The 14,583-nt window shown below is 41.5% G+C and overlaps 1 protein-coding gene across 2 annotated transcripts in view; it reads left to right on the forward strand.

Annotated features, from left to right (window-relative positions):
* Window positions 1-14,583, forward strand: part of braf (B-Raf proto-oncogene, serine/threonine kinase) — a 124,417-nt gene that overhangs the window by 17,053 nt on the left and 92,781 nt on the right. For both annotated transcript variants that reach the window (XM_072268046.1, XM_072268047.1), the window contains exon 2: window positions 2,002-2,103. In XM_072268046.1, the coding sequence (XP_072124147.1) occupies window positions 2,002-2,103 (102 nt within the window). The remainder of the gene's footprint in view (window positions 1-2,001; window positions 2,104-14,583) is intronic.

Below are 14,583 nucleotides of genomic sequence, written 5' to 3' on the forward strand. Positions count from 1 at the left end.
GAAGGGGAGTTGATATGGCATGCGATTGGGAGCTCAGGATGAGCGCTGCAGGTAAAGCACTGCTACTCAGCAAACCAGTTGCATAGTCTGTGCTTGGTCTCACTGATGGGAGAGGGCACACGGAGTACAGCAGACCAAGTTGGAGGAGGTATGTGTGAATCCTTCCCTCACTGGTAACGTCTGTTTAGGTGTCTTGAAGGAAAAGCAAAGAGGTCCTGAAAAGAGAATTTAGAGACGCAAACAACAGGAATTCTGCAGATGATTTTAATTCAAGCAACACACATCAAAGTTGCTGCGTTCACCAGCAAATGTGACGTGTGTTGCAGAGAATTTAGAGAGCTAGGTAGAAAGTTGCGAAGCAGGACCTCCCGAGGACTGGAAAATTACAAATGTCACTCCACTCTTTAAGAAAAGAGGAAGGCAGCAGTTAGTCTGACCTCAGCAGTTGGAAAGATGTTATAGTTAACTGTTAAGGATGAGGTGATGGAGTACTTGGTGACACAGGACAAGGTAGTACAAAGTCAGCATGGGAAAATCATGCCTGAAAAACCTGTTGGAGCTCTTTGAGGAGATTACAAGTAGGATAGATAAAGGGGATGTGGTGCATGTTGTACATTTGGACTTTCAGAAGGCCTTTGACAAGGTGCCACACGTGAGGCTGCTTACAAAGTTAAGAGCCCATGGTATTACAGGAAAGTTACTAACATGGTTAGAGCATTGGCTGATTGGTAGGAGGCAGCAAGTGGGAATAAAATGATCCTTTTCTGGTTGGCTGCCAGTGACTTGTGGTGCTCTGCAGGGGTTGGTGTTGGGACCACTTCTTTTTATGCTGTATATAAATGATTTAGATGATTGAATAGATGGCTTTGCCAGGTTTGCAGATAATACGAAGATTGGTGGAGGGGTAAGTAGTGTTGAGGAAATGGGTGAGATGCAGGACGACTTAGACGTAAGTGCCAAATGAAATACAATGTTGGAAAATACGTGGTCACGCACTTTGGTAGTAGAAATAAATATGTGGACCATTTTCTAAATGGGGAGAATATCCAAAATTCTGAGATACAAAAGGAATTGAGAGTCCTTGTGCAGAACACCCTAAAGGTTAACTTGCAGGTTGAGTCGGTGGTGAGGAAGGCAAATGCAGTGTTAGCATTCATTTCCAGAGGTCTAGAATACAAGAGCAGGGATGTGATGCTGAGGCTTTATAAGACACTGGTGAGGCCTCACCTAGAGTATTGTGAACAGTTTTGGTCCCCTCATCTTAGAAAAGATGTGCTGGCATTGGAGAGGGTTCAGAGGAGGTTCACAAGGATGATTCCAGGAATGAAAGGGTTATCATACAAGGAACGTTTGATGGCTGTGGGTCTGTACTCGCTGGAATTCAGAAGGATGAGGAGGGATCTCATTGAAACATTTAAAATGTTGAAAGGCCTAGACAGAGTAGATGTGGAAAGGACGTTTTTCATGGTGGGAGAGTCTAGGACAAGAGGGCACAGCCTCAGGATAGAGGAGCACCCTTTCAAAACAGATGCAGAGAAATTTCTTTAGCCAAAGGGTGGTGAATTTGTTGCCACATGCAGCTGTGGAGGCCAGGTTGTTGGTTGTACTTAAGGCAGAGATTGATAGGTTGTTGATTGGACATGGCATCAAAGGTTACAGGAAGAAGGTCGGGAACTGGGGTTGAGGAGGAGAAGAAAGGATCAGCCATGATTGAATGGCAGAGCAGACTCGGACCACATGACCTAATCCTGCTCCTATGTTTTATGGTCTCCTGGATTATGATGAGGAAGATGGTGAAGAAACAGGTATTGCATTTTATGTCATTGCAAGGGAAATGCCTGGGAAGTGAAGTTCCTGGAGCAGTTTAACACTGAAGGAAATAGTTGTGGGCATAGGCTGAGAATGATGGGGTGGGACAAATGAATATTTGCTCCCTGTGATTCTTCTGTAAAGCAGCTCCCTAGGTTTAAATTAATTTGTTTTGTATATTCTCTTCCACAGGTCTGGAACATCAAGCAGATGATCAAACTAACTCAGGAGCACATTGAAGCTCTGTTGGACAAGTTTGGAGGGGATCACAACCCACCTTCAATCTACCTAGAGGTGAGTGCAGTTAATTTGTTAATTAACTTAAATCATTTCCTTTAGAGAATTGTCTGTAATCATAATCTGCAACTAATTGTTGACTTTTTTTTGTGGAAAAGTAATGATCAGGTTAGGAGACACACAGACTACTTTCAAAGACTCTACAATTCATGTTCTCAAAACTATCCTTTTTTTTTGTATTTGCACAGTTTGTCTTTGGAACTCTGGTCAGTCTTTTTGTGCAATTTTCTCATTGATTCTGTTATATTTCTTTGTTCTACTATGAATGCCTGCAACAAAATGATGTAGTATATGGTGAGGTATACATACTTTGATTATTTACTTTGAAATTTGATAATGAAATTTCTTTGAACTTTGAAATCAGCCAGGATTTCATCTTGTGGGATATCCTAATGACTTGAATCAGTAATTACAATAGAGGTCTGTTAAGAAAATTGAAGTAAGGATTGCATGTGTACAGTGTCATTTATGGCCTTTGGGTGCCTCAAAATACTTTATGGTCAATTACATTGTAATGTACAAGTCTTGTTTCATTTAGTTTGGTTGTGGTTACAGAACTGGGGAAAAGCTCCCCTGTTCATCTTTGAAATGCTGCCATGGGATTTTTAAAAAAATATATATAATTTGTCGAAGCAGGGTAACCATGCGCAGTCTGACTATATGTTGGGTGTGCTTTAGTACCAAGTCTTGAGCTTGATTTGCTTTGTTTGCTAGAAATCTTAAAACTCTTGAGTTTTACCAAAGCAGAAGGATTATAGTAAACTAACCTTGTGTAACACACAGAAAGACTGTGATATTGGTATTCATTCCTTTGTATTACAAGAGAAATTTTTAATACTTCAATGCATGCAGGTGTGTATGTGTGGTAGTCATATATCCCCTTGTGAATTGCGGAGTGTTAATGATTTTTATACTGTCAGACAGTAGGTTATATCAGCAAACTTGTATCTGATTGATACTTTTTACAAGTAACATCAAAAATAGTAGTGTACAATTTATCTGTTGGGAGCTCTGGATAGACAATTTGAAGGCCTGCTATATCAGTTGCTTTATTTTTGCTATACATGACCAGATACTTTGTAGGTATGCATTTGTATACATAGAAAAAACAGGCTAATAGTGATACTCTTTCTTTAAAGTGCAGAGAATTATGACATGGTTTTGTATTTTTGATCGCTTCTTTGTAACTGATGTTTCTAATTTTTATCAGCTGAGGAGTGTTGTTCAGTCTGAGCTTTTGATCCTACAGTATTTCATAAAACACTGTTTTGCAGATTGAATAGAATTTTAATTGCTAAAACAGTTCAACTTTGTGCTTTTGCAGGATTAAGAAAACATACTGTAGTGTTTGAGGGATGATTCTGAAAATGTCAGCCTTTATTTTCAGCATAGCTTGGTATATTGCTGCTTCAGAATTGTTATCCTCTGATCCTATTATGCTGATTTGATTTGTTGAGACTCAAGTGAAAGCATACGAACAAACTAATGTATCGCCAAGATGACAAGCAAACACCTCACCTCTCCTTCGCAGTTTCAGAAACTTTTCCATATCAAGTGCTCTGCTGTCAAGTCAGAACTGCTTTGGATGAGCTCCAGTGGTCTTTGGCTCCTGGCCCAAGTGTTGGAATCTTACCACTCATTTAATTCTCTTCCTTTCCGTGCTCCTTCCAGACTGAACCAGACTCTTCACAATCTTGACATCTTATTCAATCCTGAACTGTTCACGTATCCCATAATTCCGCTTCACTAGCATAGGAGCCTTCATTCCTCAAGCCTGTGTTTTTATCTGAACATCATTTATCTCCTTGGTGCCATAACTTTTGATGGATTTGCCAAGCAGAAACACTGTCCTCTCTGCCATAACTCAACCCATCTGTTGTTGAATCCCTTGCCTTGTTGCTGCACTTATGAATGCCTGTACTAATGCTTATGCAAATTTCCCACTCTCAAACCCATTTGTCTGGGTAAAGACCGGGATGTAGGCCAGCTACAGGGATATAGCTTCACCGTGTTAGTATAAGATATTTGATCTTGTCATCAGTATTTCATAACTCATGTCGCAATATCTAACTGCCATTTCCATGATGGAAAAAGGAGATGTTTAAGCATAGTATAATAGAATTGTGTGTTTGCTATTACACCTGATATAGACGTTTTTATTGTATATTTGGGCAAACTAAGGTATACCAAATGAGCACCCTTCACAGGAGTAAACCAGGAAATGGTGAAACAAAACTAAACCTGGCATCATTGTGCTCTCAGAATTGGGTTTATTGTCACTGACATAAGTTGTGAAACTTGTTTTGTGGCAACTGTACAGTGTAGACATGACAAATTACTATAAGTTATAATTAAACAGTTAAGTAGTGCAAAGAGGAATGGTGAGGTTGTGTTCATGGACCATTCAGAAACCAGTTAGCAGAGGGGGAAGAACATGTTCCTAAAACATTGAGTGTAGGTCTTCAGACAACTCCAGAATTGGCAGCCAAGCACAGTACACTGGATTTGATCGTACAACAGTGGGGCTAGCCTCCAGAGTCAGGTGTTGCCTCCTAGGGTAGTGATGTTGGTGAATCTGGACCAGTAACTTGAATTGCAGGTTATGAAGACATCAATGCACTTGCCCTTCAAATCACAGCTGTCAGATCAAGCATAAATTTCAGATTCAGATTCGTTTATTTATCATGTGCATGGAAACGTACATCATTTGCCATAACAACAGCATAACTAAGGATTGCCTTAATTAAGGCTGTGCTGGAGGCAGCCACAAAGGTAGCCGCACATTACAATGCCATCATAGCATCATGCCCATAATACTCAGCAGTACACAATAAGAAACAAAACAGCCATAACTAAGCAAGTTGTACTCTCTCTGTCTCGTGCGAGCGTGTACACACACTTACTTTCCCAGTAGACTCGCAGACCCTGGGCTTCAGGCATCACACCTTGACTCTTCCGGACTTGTGATTGACTTTCTGCATTTATTCCTCTGTACCAACACCAGGAATAGGCAACGGCAGGGCCTCCAACTCTGAATTGGCGAACTTGCATACCTCGGGATTCTCTGGCCCTTGTGTCTACTGCTCGTAAGGACATCTGATCCCAGGACACACTGATCTAGGGTTACTCACTGACCTGGCGGTTCACCAGCCTTCGTCCTCACTGGTACAAATGGAATACTACTGTGAGACATATTTGCTCAAAGAATTGTGATGGCAAATCAATTATATATGTCCTTGTATCCTCTTAGTCTTGTGAAATTTATTGCACATCTGTACCAGCAATTGTGCCCTTAGTTAGTTCCAAGTCTTTCATTGCAACTGAGCCCTGCGTTTGTTTGACTTGCACTGGTAGCTGGCATCTTTTCCTTTGATGTCTGTGTAGTGCTGGCTGAAGGAACCATTTAGGTAACTGATTTCTCAGGCATGTCACATTTCTGCAGCAGAGTATTATTCAGGACTACAGTGAGAGACAGCATCCAGAATAACTTGCAGTGCAACTGAAGAATGCAGACATCTCACTGACAGCCACTAGCCCCTCGGTGTCTGTTTTCCTCTCCTTGTAACTTATTGGATTCCAATTAAAATAGGACACACTAAAGTCATGGACTTGCCTATGAAGAATGGAAAATATGCTTGCTGCAAAAGTTTTGTCTGAATTAAAGGTAACAATTCCCCCTGTATCTCTGCACACTTTACACATCTCACCAAGGCACTTTTGTGAAAGGCTTTGCAAGGTGTGTTGTTAATGAATTCGTTTTAGCTGGAAGAGCTGTTAACAAGGGAACAACATGATATTTCAGTAAATTAAAAACTGATAGCTTCTCCCCCATTGATTTCTGTATTGGTTTTAAAGAAAGTGAGGGGCTCTTGCATCCAATTGCTTCTGCACTTGCTGCAGCAAATCACACATAGACCACAAAAAAAGCAGAGATGAATGATACGTGTTACTTTCCAGCCTGTTCTTGATCTTTCATGTTTCAATCAAGTCTCCTCTGTTCAAACCAGCAGTTGCAATCCTAGCTGTCTATCCTCTCACAAGACAACCCTCATTAAGATCTTTCCTGCAGTAAGACCATGAATGCACACGGTATTCCAGATGTGGTCTCACCAGTGCCCTATACATAACTGCAGCATTATGGCATTTAATTCTCCTAGCGATAAACAATATTGCTTGGTTAGCTTTTCTGATTACGTGCTGTACCCTACATTTTAACATTTTGTGAATCATGCATGTTCTGTTACTGCATCTTGGAGCTCCAAAATCTCTCACCTCCATATAGTCTGTTGCTTTTTCATTCTTCCTGAAAGAGGACAGTTTGACATTTTCCAGCATTGTTCTCTTTAGGCTAGATCCTTGTACATTCACTTGGAACATAGAACACTACAGCACAGCACAGGCCCTTTGGCCCACGGTGTGTGACCTTTTCACCTACTAAGAGACAGTCTAACCCTTCCCTCTTACGTAGCCCTCCAATTTTCTATCATCCATGTACCAATCTGTAAATGTCCCTAATGTATCTGTCTGTACCACCATCCCTGCAAGTTTTAGGCACTCACCATTCTGTGTAAAGAACTTCCCTGTGACGTCTCCCTTGTACTTCTCTCCAATTATCTTAAAATTGTGCCTCCTGTACTTGGCTGTTTCTGCTATGGGGAAACATCTCTGGCTATGCACTCAATCTATGCGTCTTATCATCTTGTACATGTCTATCAAGTCATCTCCCATCCTTCTTTGCTCCAAAGAGAAAAGTTCTAGCTTGCTCAACCTATCCTCATAAGAACTGTTCTCTAATCCAGGCAGCCTCCTGGTATATCTCCTCTGCCCCCTCTCTAAAACTTCTACATCCTTCCTATAATGAGGTGACGAGAACTAAAAATGTAATCATCCTTGTTTCCTCTTCATAGATTACAGTCATGCTCAATTTCCCAGCTGAGCCAGAAGGAAGTATTGTCAGATGGATATTATGTGTGTGTGTCAAAGATGACTACGCAACAATGCAGGTTTAAAAAAGTCAAAAATAACAGTCGGATGCTGGGTTCATCTGTGAAGAATAGAACATGTATCTGGTCAGAGAACATTCATAGAAAGACAAGTAACTGCTGTTTGAGGTCTAGAACCCTTCACTGAGTTCTCATGAAGGGTCTCAGACCTGAAGTGTCAGTTGTTTTGCTTTCCATAGCATTTTTTTATTTCTACTTAAAGTTTCCAGCATCTGCAGCTGGTTTGATTTTCATCTTTGGAGGAGTGATATTTATTAAAAAAAAAACAAATTATTAAACTAAAGCACATCAAAGTTGCTGGTGAACGCAGCAGGCCAGGCAGCATCTCTAGGAGGAGGTACGGTCGACGTTTCAGGCCGAGACCCTTCGTCAGGACTCATCAGGGTCTCGGCCTGAAACGTCGACCGTACCTCCTCCTACAGATGCTGCCTGGCCTGCTGCAGTCACCAGCAACTTTGATGTGCTTGAATTTCCAGCATCTGCAGAATTCCTCGTGTTTGCGTTTTTAAATTATTGAACTATGTAGCTTTACTCTGACTCATGATGTAGGTGCCCTGGCAATGTCCGTTTATTGCCCATCATTATTTGTCCTTTAGAAGATGGTGGTGAGCTGCCTTGTTAAGCCACTGCAACCCTTGTAGGTTATCTACACTCCCACTGTATTCCTAGGTAGTGAGTTCCAGAATTTTTGAATGCTGTCCAACCTGTTGAGTTACTTCAGCATTTTGTGTGTTATAAATAGATTTCCAGCATTTGCACAATCTCCTGTGTCCAGAATATTTATGCAGTGACTTGAAGAGTCTGGTCATGTGGGTGAAAATTTTGGAGAGGAAATTGTACATGATACTTGCTGCCCTGATTCTTCTAGATGGTGGAACTAGCAGTTTGGGAGGAGTTGTTATAGATTCCAAGCTGTGTATTAGAAATATAGAAATATAGAAAATAGGTGCAGGAGTAGGCCTTTCAGCCCTTCGAGCCTGCACCGCCATTCATTACGATCATGGCTGATCATCCAACTCAGATCCCTATACCTGCCTTCTCTACATACTTTAGCCACAAGGGCCTTATCTAACTCCCTCTTAAGTATAGCCAATGAACTGACCTCAACTGTTTCCTGTGACAGAGAATTCCACAGATTCACCACTCTCTGTGTGAAGAAGTTTTTCCTCATCTCGGTCCTAAAAGGCTTCCCCTTTATCCTCAAACTGTGACCCCTTGTTCTGGACTTCCCCAACATCGGGAACAATCTTTCTGCATCTAGCCTGTCCAATCCCTTTAAAATTTTATACGTTTCAATCAGATCCCCCCTCAATCTTCTAAATTCAACGAGTACAAGCCCAGTTCATCCAGTCTTTCTTCATATAAAAGTCCTGCCATCCCAGGAATCAATCTGGTGAACCTTCTTTGTACTCCCCCTATGGCAAGGATGTCTTTCCGCAGATTAGGGGACCAAGACTGCACACAATACTCTAGGTGTGGTCTCTCCAAGGCCTTGTACAACTGCAGTAGAACCTCCCTGCTCCTGTACTCGAATCCTCTTGCTAGGAATGCCAGCATACCATTCGCCTTTTTCACCGCCCGCTGTAGCTGCATGCCAACTTTCAATGACTGGTGTACAATGACACCCAGGTCTCGTTGCACCTCCCCTTTTCCTAATTGGCCACCATTCTGATAATAATCTGTTTTCCTGTTCTTGCCACCAAAGCGGATAACCTCACATTTATCCACATTAAATTGCATCTGCCATGAATTTGCCCACTTCTAACCAAGTCACCCTGCATCCTCTTAGCATCCTCCTCACAGCTAACACTGCCGCTCAGCTTCGTGTCATCTGCAAACTTGGAGTGTGTTTGCAGTGTGTTTTAAATGAACTTTGTTGGACTCCAATGGATAGATCCATTATCTATATTATAATAAAGACAAATGCGTTGGAGAGGCCTGAAAGTGACTGATGAGGGTGTTCCCAGAGCTGAGTAGTAGTATCATCCCTATCCTCAATTCCACCTGCTATACTATAATTCCAAGCAAACATCACCAACTCTAGACCCTGGGAATTATTGCCGCCTTCTGCAAATAGATCCTTGACTTGCTGATTAACAAACCACATTCAGTAAAGATAGACAGCAACACCTCCATTGATGATTATTTAAACACTAATGCTCCACAAAACTGTCCTCAGCCCCTTACTCCACTCCTCCTGCATGGCCAGATTCTGTTCTAATGCCATCTACAAGTTTGCATATGACGTTAGCATAGTGGGCCGTATCTCAAGCAGCAATGGGTCATAGTAATGGAAGAAGATGGAAGGCTTAGTGACGTGGTGTCATGGCAATAACTTTTTTTCCCTCCATGTCAACAAAACTAAAGAGCTGGTTGTTGTCTTCAGGAAGGAAGTTCCTGTCTACATCAGCAGTGTTGAGGTTAAGAGCTTCAAGTTTCTAGGAATGAGCATCATCAGTAGCCTGTACTGGTTCAATCACATAGATGTCATGGCCAAGAAAACTCACTACAGTAAGTCCCCGGGTTAAGAACGTCCGACTTACGGACAACTCGTACTTAACGAATGGACCGCCATAAAGCCTATTATATAAAAAATTTGAGTTAAATACAATGGTTCGTAATAACGAACGCACGCACTACTTTGTGACGCTCATGAAAACATTGCGTGGCTTCAGCGGTTTGTGGACTCGAGGAAGGAGAACGCCGTCCGCCATTTTAAGTCGGATCACGTTGCCGTTAACACTGTGAGTGTGTAACTTTGTATTTGGCTTAAATTTTTCTCTTATTTACCCTTGTAACCATGTCTCCAAAGTGTAAATCCAATGCAAGTGCTGGTGATGCAACAAAGAAAAGGAAAACGATCACGATTGAAAATAAAATGGAAATAATAAAGTGATTGGAAAGAGGAGAAATGCCATCGGTCATTGGAAAAGCATTAGGCTACAGTCGGTCAATGATCGGAACAATTTTAAAGGATAAAGTGAGAATAATGGAGCATGTGAAAGGCCCTGCCCTGATGAAAGCTACAATTATTACTAAGCAATGCAGTGGTTTATTTATTGATGCTAAATAAGAACCGTATGTACCTGTTCTGACTTACCTACAAATTCGACTTAAAGACAGACTTAGAAACGGATGTTGTTCGTAACCCAGGGACCGCCTGTAACGCCTTTACTTCCTCAGAAAGCTAAAGAGATTTGACATTTCTTGATCAATCCTTACTAATTTTTACAAATGTACCATAAAAAGAATTCTATCTCGATACAGTACAGCTTGGGCACGACAACTGCTGTACGTGTAACTGCAAAAAACTGCAGAATTGTGGATACAGCTCACCGCATCACAGAAACCAGCCTCCCCTCAATGGGCTCTATCTGTACTTCTCTCTGCCTCAGTAATGCAGCCAGCTTAAACAAAGATCCACCTCTTCTCCCCTCTTCCATCTGACAAATTGCAAGAAAGCCTGAAAGTGCATACCACCAGGCTCAAGGACAGTTTCTACCTCACTGTATAAGACTATTGAATGGTTCCTTATTATGATAAAATGGACTCTTGACCTTAGCTACCTTGTTGTGATTTTGCACTTTATCGTTTACCTGCACTTCACTTTCTCTGATGCTGTTACACTTTATTCTGCACTGTTACTATTTTACCTTGTTCTACCTCGATGCATTGTGTAGTGATTTGATCTGTATGAACAGTATGCAAAACATGCTTTTCACTGTATCTCTGTACATGTTACAGAGATAACAATAAATAAATCAATAACAATTCCATCTGGGGCACCTTTTCTATAAAAAGATAAACAAGCTGTTGGCCTAATAGAACGGACCTATAATATGCAGTAGGGAATTCAGATACAAAAAGTGAGAATGCGGAGCTTACTATTATGTAACATGACTAAAGCAAATTTCAATGCAATGTATTCAGAGAAAGCAAAGTATCTGGAAGAAGAAAAGCTGTGGAGGTTATTTCAAGTGTGGTTGAGGTGAAATAGATTTGGAGGACTAGCATGGGGCAAAAACACAGGCTGAATGTCTACTTCCTATCCTGACACTTTGATGTTTTTCTAGAATAAACTGTGTAGAGGAGCAGTGTAGAACATGTCATGGTGTGTATAAGATAACACTCAGGTGGGGCTGATGTATAGCCAGTGCAAGGCAATGCCCATTGAAGGAGAGAGTCTAATAATCCATTCTTCATATTCAATGGAATTGCTATTGCTTAATTTGCCACTTTCAACTTTTAAGGGGGGGCGGGGTAGTGTAGCGGTTAGCGAAACATTTTTACAGTGTCAGTGACCCAGGTTCAGTTCTGCCACTGTGTATAAGGAGTTTGTTTATCTCCCATAACATAACCATGTGGGTTTCTTCTGGGTGCTCTAATTTCCTCCCATATTTCAAAGATGTACTGGTTAAGAAAGTGGCAAATGAAATACAGTGTTGGAAAATGCATGGTCATGCACTTTGGTAGTAGAAATAAATGTGTGGACTATTTTCTAAATGGGGAGAAAATCCAAAAATCTGAGATGTAAAGGGACTTGGGCATCCTTGTACAGAACACCTTACAGGTTAACTTACAGGTTGAGTCGGTTGTGAGGAAGGCAAATGCCATGTTAGCATGCATTTCAAGAGAATACAAGAATGCAAGAGCAGGGATGTGATGCTGAGGCTTTATAAGGCACTGGTGAGGCCTTACCTTGAGTATTGTGAACAGTTTTGGGCCCCTCATCTTGGAAAAGATGTGCTGGCATTGGAGAGGGTCCAGAGGAGGTTCACAAGGATGATTCCAGGAATGAAAGGGTTATCATACGAGGAATGTTTGATGGCTCTGGGTCTTTACTCACTGGAATTCAGAAGGATGGAGGGGGTGGTTTTCATTGAAACCTTTTCAATGTTGAAAGGCCTAGACAGAGACGATATGTGGACAGGATGTTTCCCATGGTGGGAGAGTCTAAAACAAGAGGGCACAGCCTCAGGATAGAGGGGCGTCTATTCAGAACAGAGATGCGGAGAAATTTCTTTAGCCAAAGGGTGGTGAATTTGTGGAATTTGTTGCCACGTGCAGCTGTGGAGGCTATGTCATTTGGTGTATTTAAGGCAGAGATTGATAGGTTCTTGATTGGACATGGCATCAAAGGTTACGGGGAGAAGGCGGGGAACTGGGGTTGAGGAGGAGAAGGAAAAAGGATCAGCCGTGATTGAATGGCGGAGCAGACTCGATGGGCCAGATGGCCTAATTCTGCTCCTGTGTCTTGTGGTCTTAATAATTTAATTGGTCACATGGGTATAATTGGATAGTGTGGGTTTGCTAGGCTGTAAGGGCCTATTACTGTGCTGTATCTCCAAAAAGCAAAATCAACTAAGGAAATAAAACATCCTACTAGTTACTATTGACCACATGAGCAGGTCATTGTTTGCATATGCAGCAGGAAGTGGGTCACCACCTGACACCACCCTAATGCCCTATGTCAGGAGTGTGATGTGTTGGATCTGGCTGCTTAATTGTCATTTTCTTTCCAGTTTAACAATTTAATACCTACTTGCATTTTAAGTAGCCTTTATATGCCTAACTGTTTAATATGTCTCTAGTGGCTGTACAAAATGTAATTCTGGAAGCTCTGCATAAAGTTGATACGCATTTTTTTGCATTGGTTATCTTTTTACTGCAATATTGACAATATACTTTAATCATTATAGGTTAGAATGAAATTCTAATCTTTGGGTAAGATTTGTACTGGATGCCATTTTTCTTATTCTTGAATCTTAGCTTTCCCTGTCTGTTCAATTTCCTTTGTTCTATCAAAAGTAAAGGTAAGTTGCATCCGGAGTTTCTCCGGTTAGCGGACGATTTCCCTCCACGCCTCTCTGACATAGTAGGGGACCGAGTACAAAGCAAGTTACAGGACTGGTTTGCCATTGCCTTCTGTTGGGTGAGTTTCCAAAGAGATCACCAACTCATAACCCAGCACGGATGGAAAGCGTGCAGGGGAGCCGGCTGGCTGGATTCGAACTCGGGACCTTTCGTCCTGAAGTCAGATGCTGATGCCACTACACCACCAGCCGGGTCAACTCTTAATAAAACGATCATGAAGTAACAAGTTTTGTGCCTCATTCCTGACTTGTAAAAGAACCTTGGATTTGCACACCAGAATCCAACAGGTGGGATATTCTCCATTTGACCAAATAAATGGGGTGACAAAAAAGTCCTGAGAACTCAACATCACCCAGGACAATGGAGGAATTTGGCCAGCTGGGTTGGGTATATACCTTTGTGAGATGATAGAATTGTGTGTCTGTATTGTTTAATGCCTGGATCAGCAGAGCATCCTGGTGTTGCCCTCTAGCTTACTGCTGTAGACATAAGACTGTGTGATGTTGACCCCTAGCCTACAGCTGTACACCACGTGTCTACATGACTTGGGTGTTTTTCCCTCTAGCTTGCTTAGAACAATACCAAATATGGAAATGTTGAACAAACCATACCCATTACAATCAGTGCATGCACCTCTTTTATGGTTGATTCTAAGGGGAGTCATTACTCTCCAGAGGGATGGCTCTCTGTGTCACATAAATAAAGAGTCTCCTAGCAAATACCTGGGTCTGAGTCTTGTATGGAAAAGGAAATTCCCTGACACCACTTCACTGTTACTCTTACCAACCAACCGACATGTTCATTCTTTCCATCTGTGCAGTCTGTATCATCCACACAATGCACTGCTCTTTTCTCCTGTGCTACTCTGGCAAATCCTACAAACCTGTGACCTCCACTACCAAGAAGCAGAAAGACAATGGGTGCATGGCAAAACCATTTGTGGATTACCCCATGATCCTGACTTGGAAAAATGTTATCTCTCTTTCATTGTTGCTAGATCTACATAGTCAATTTTGTGATATTTTTTTTGTTGCCGGATATCGCTGTGAGTTCCCTTCCCTGAAAAATTTCACAAGGATCGAAGCGTGGTTCTTCGTGACTTTAGGGCAATTGGAGATGAACAATAAATGCTCTCCTGGCCATTCGTTGCCTATATTCCGAAAAAGTGAATAATCATTAAAGTTTAATCAATAGCCACAAGCCATCCTCATGCAAGGGCTTGAATGACTGATTCTCGTGACACACTGAAATCATGAGTTTGGTTTGTGTGTGGATTCACTCTATCTACAAATGGCAAAGAGAAGTTGTTTATGTCCTAGTTGTAATGTGAAGCACTGTGCTCTTTCAATTTGTTTCATGTATATGAATAGACTTGCAGTGCCAAAAACTAGACATTCTTTGATTAGTTTAGAGGGAAGCTCCCATAGGTAAACAGATGCTTAAGAGATGAAATTGCTGCTTTTATCTGAATTCCTTTGAATGTAAAGCTTTTTGTTTTAAACATTGTGCTATCCTGCTTCATCTACACCAGGAAGATGGGAGATATTTGTAAGGGGAAATAAAGCTTTCTTGTTAAGTTCCTATTATTAGCTTTCACTAG

The sequence above is a fragment of the Mobula birostris genome, chromosome 9, assembly GCF_030028105.1.
Source record: "Mobula birostris isolate sMobBir1 chromosome 9, sMobBir1.hap1, whole genome shotgun sequence".
NCBI lineage: Eukaryota > Metazoa > Chordata > Chondrichthyes > Myliobatiformes > Myliobatidae > Mobula > Mobula birostris.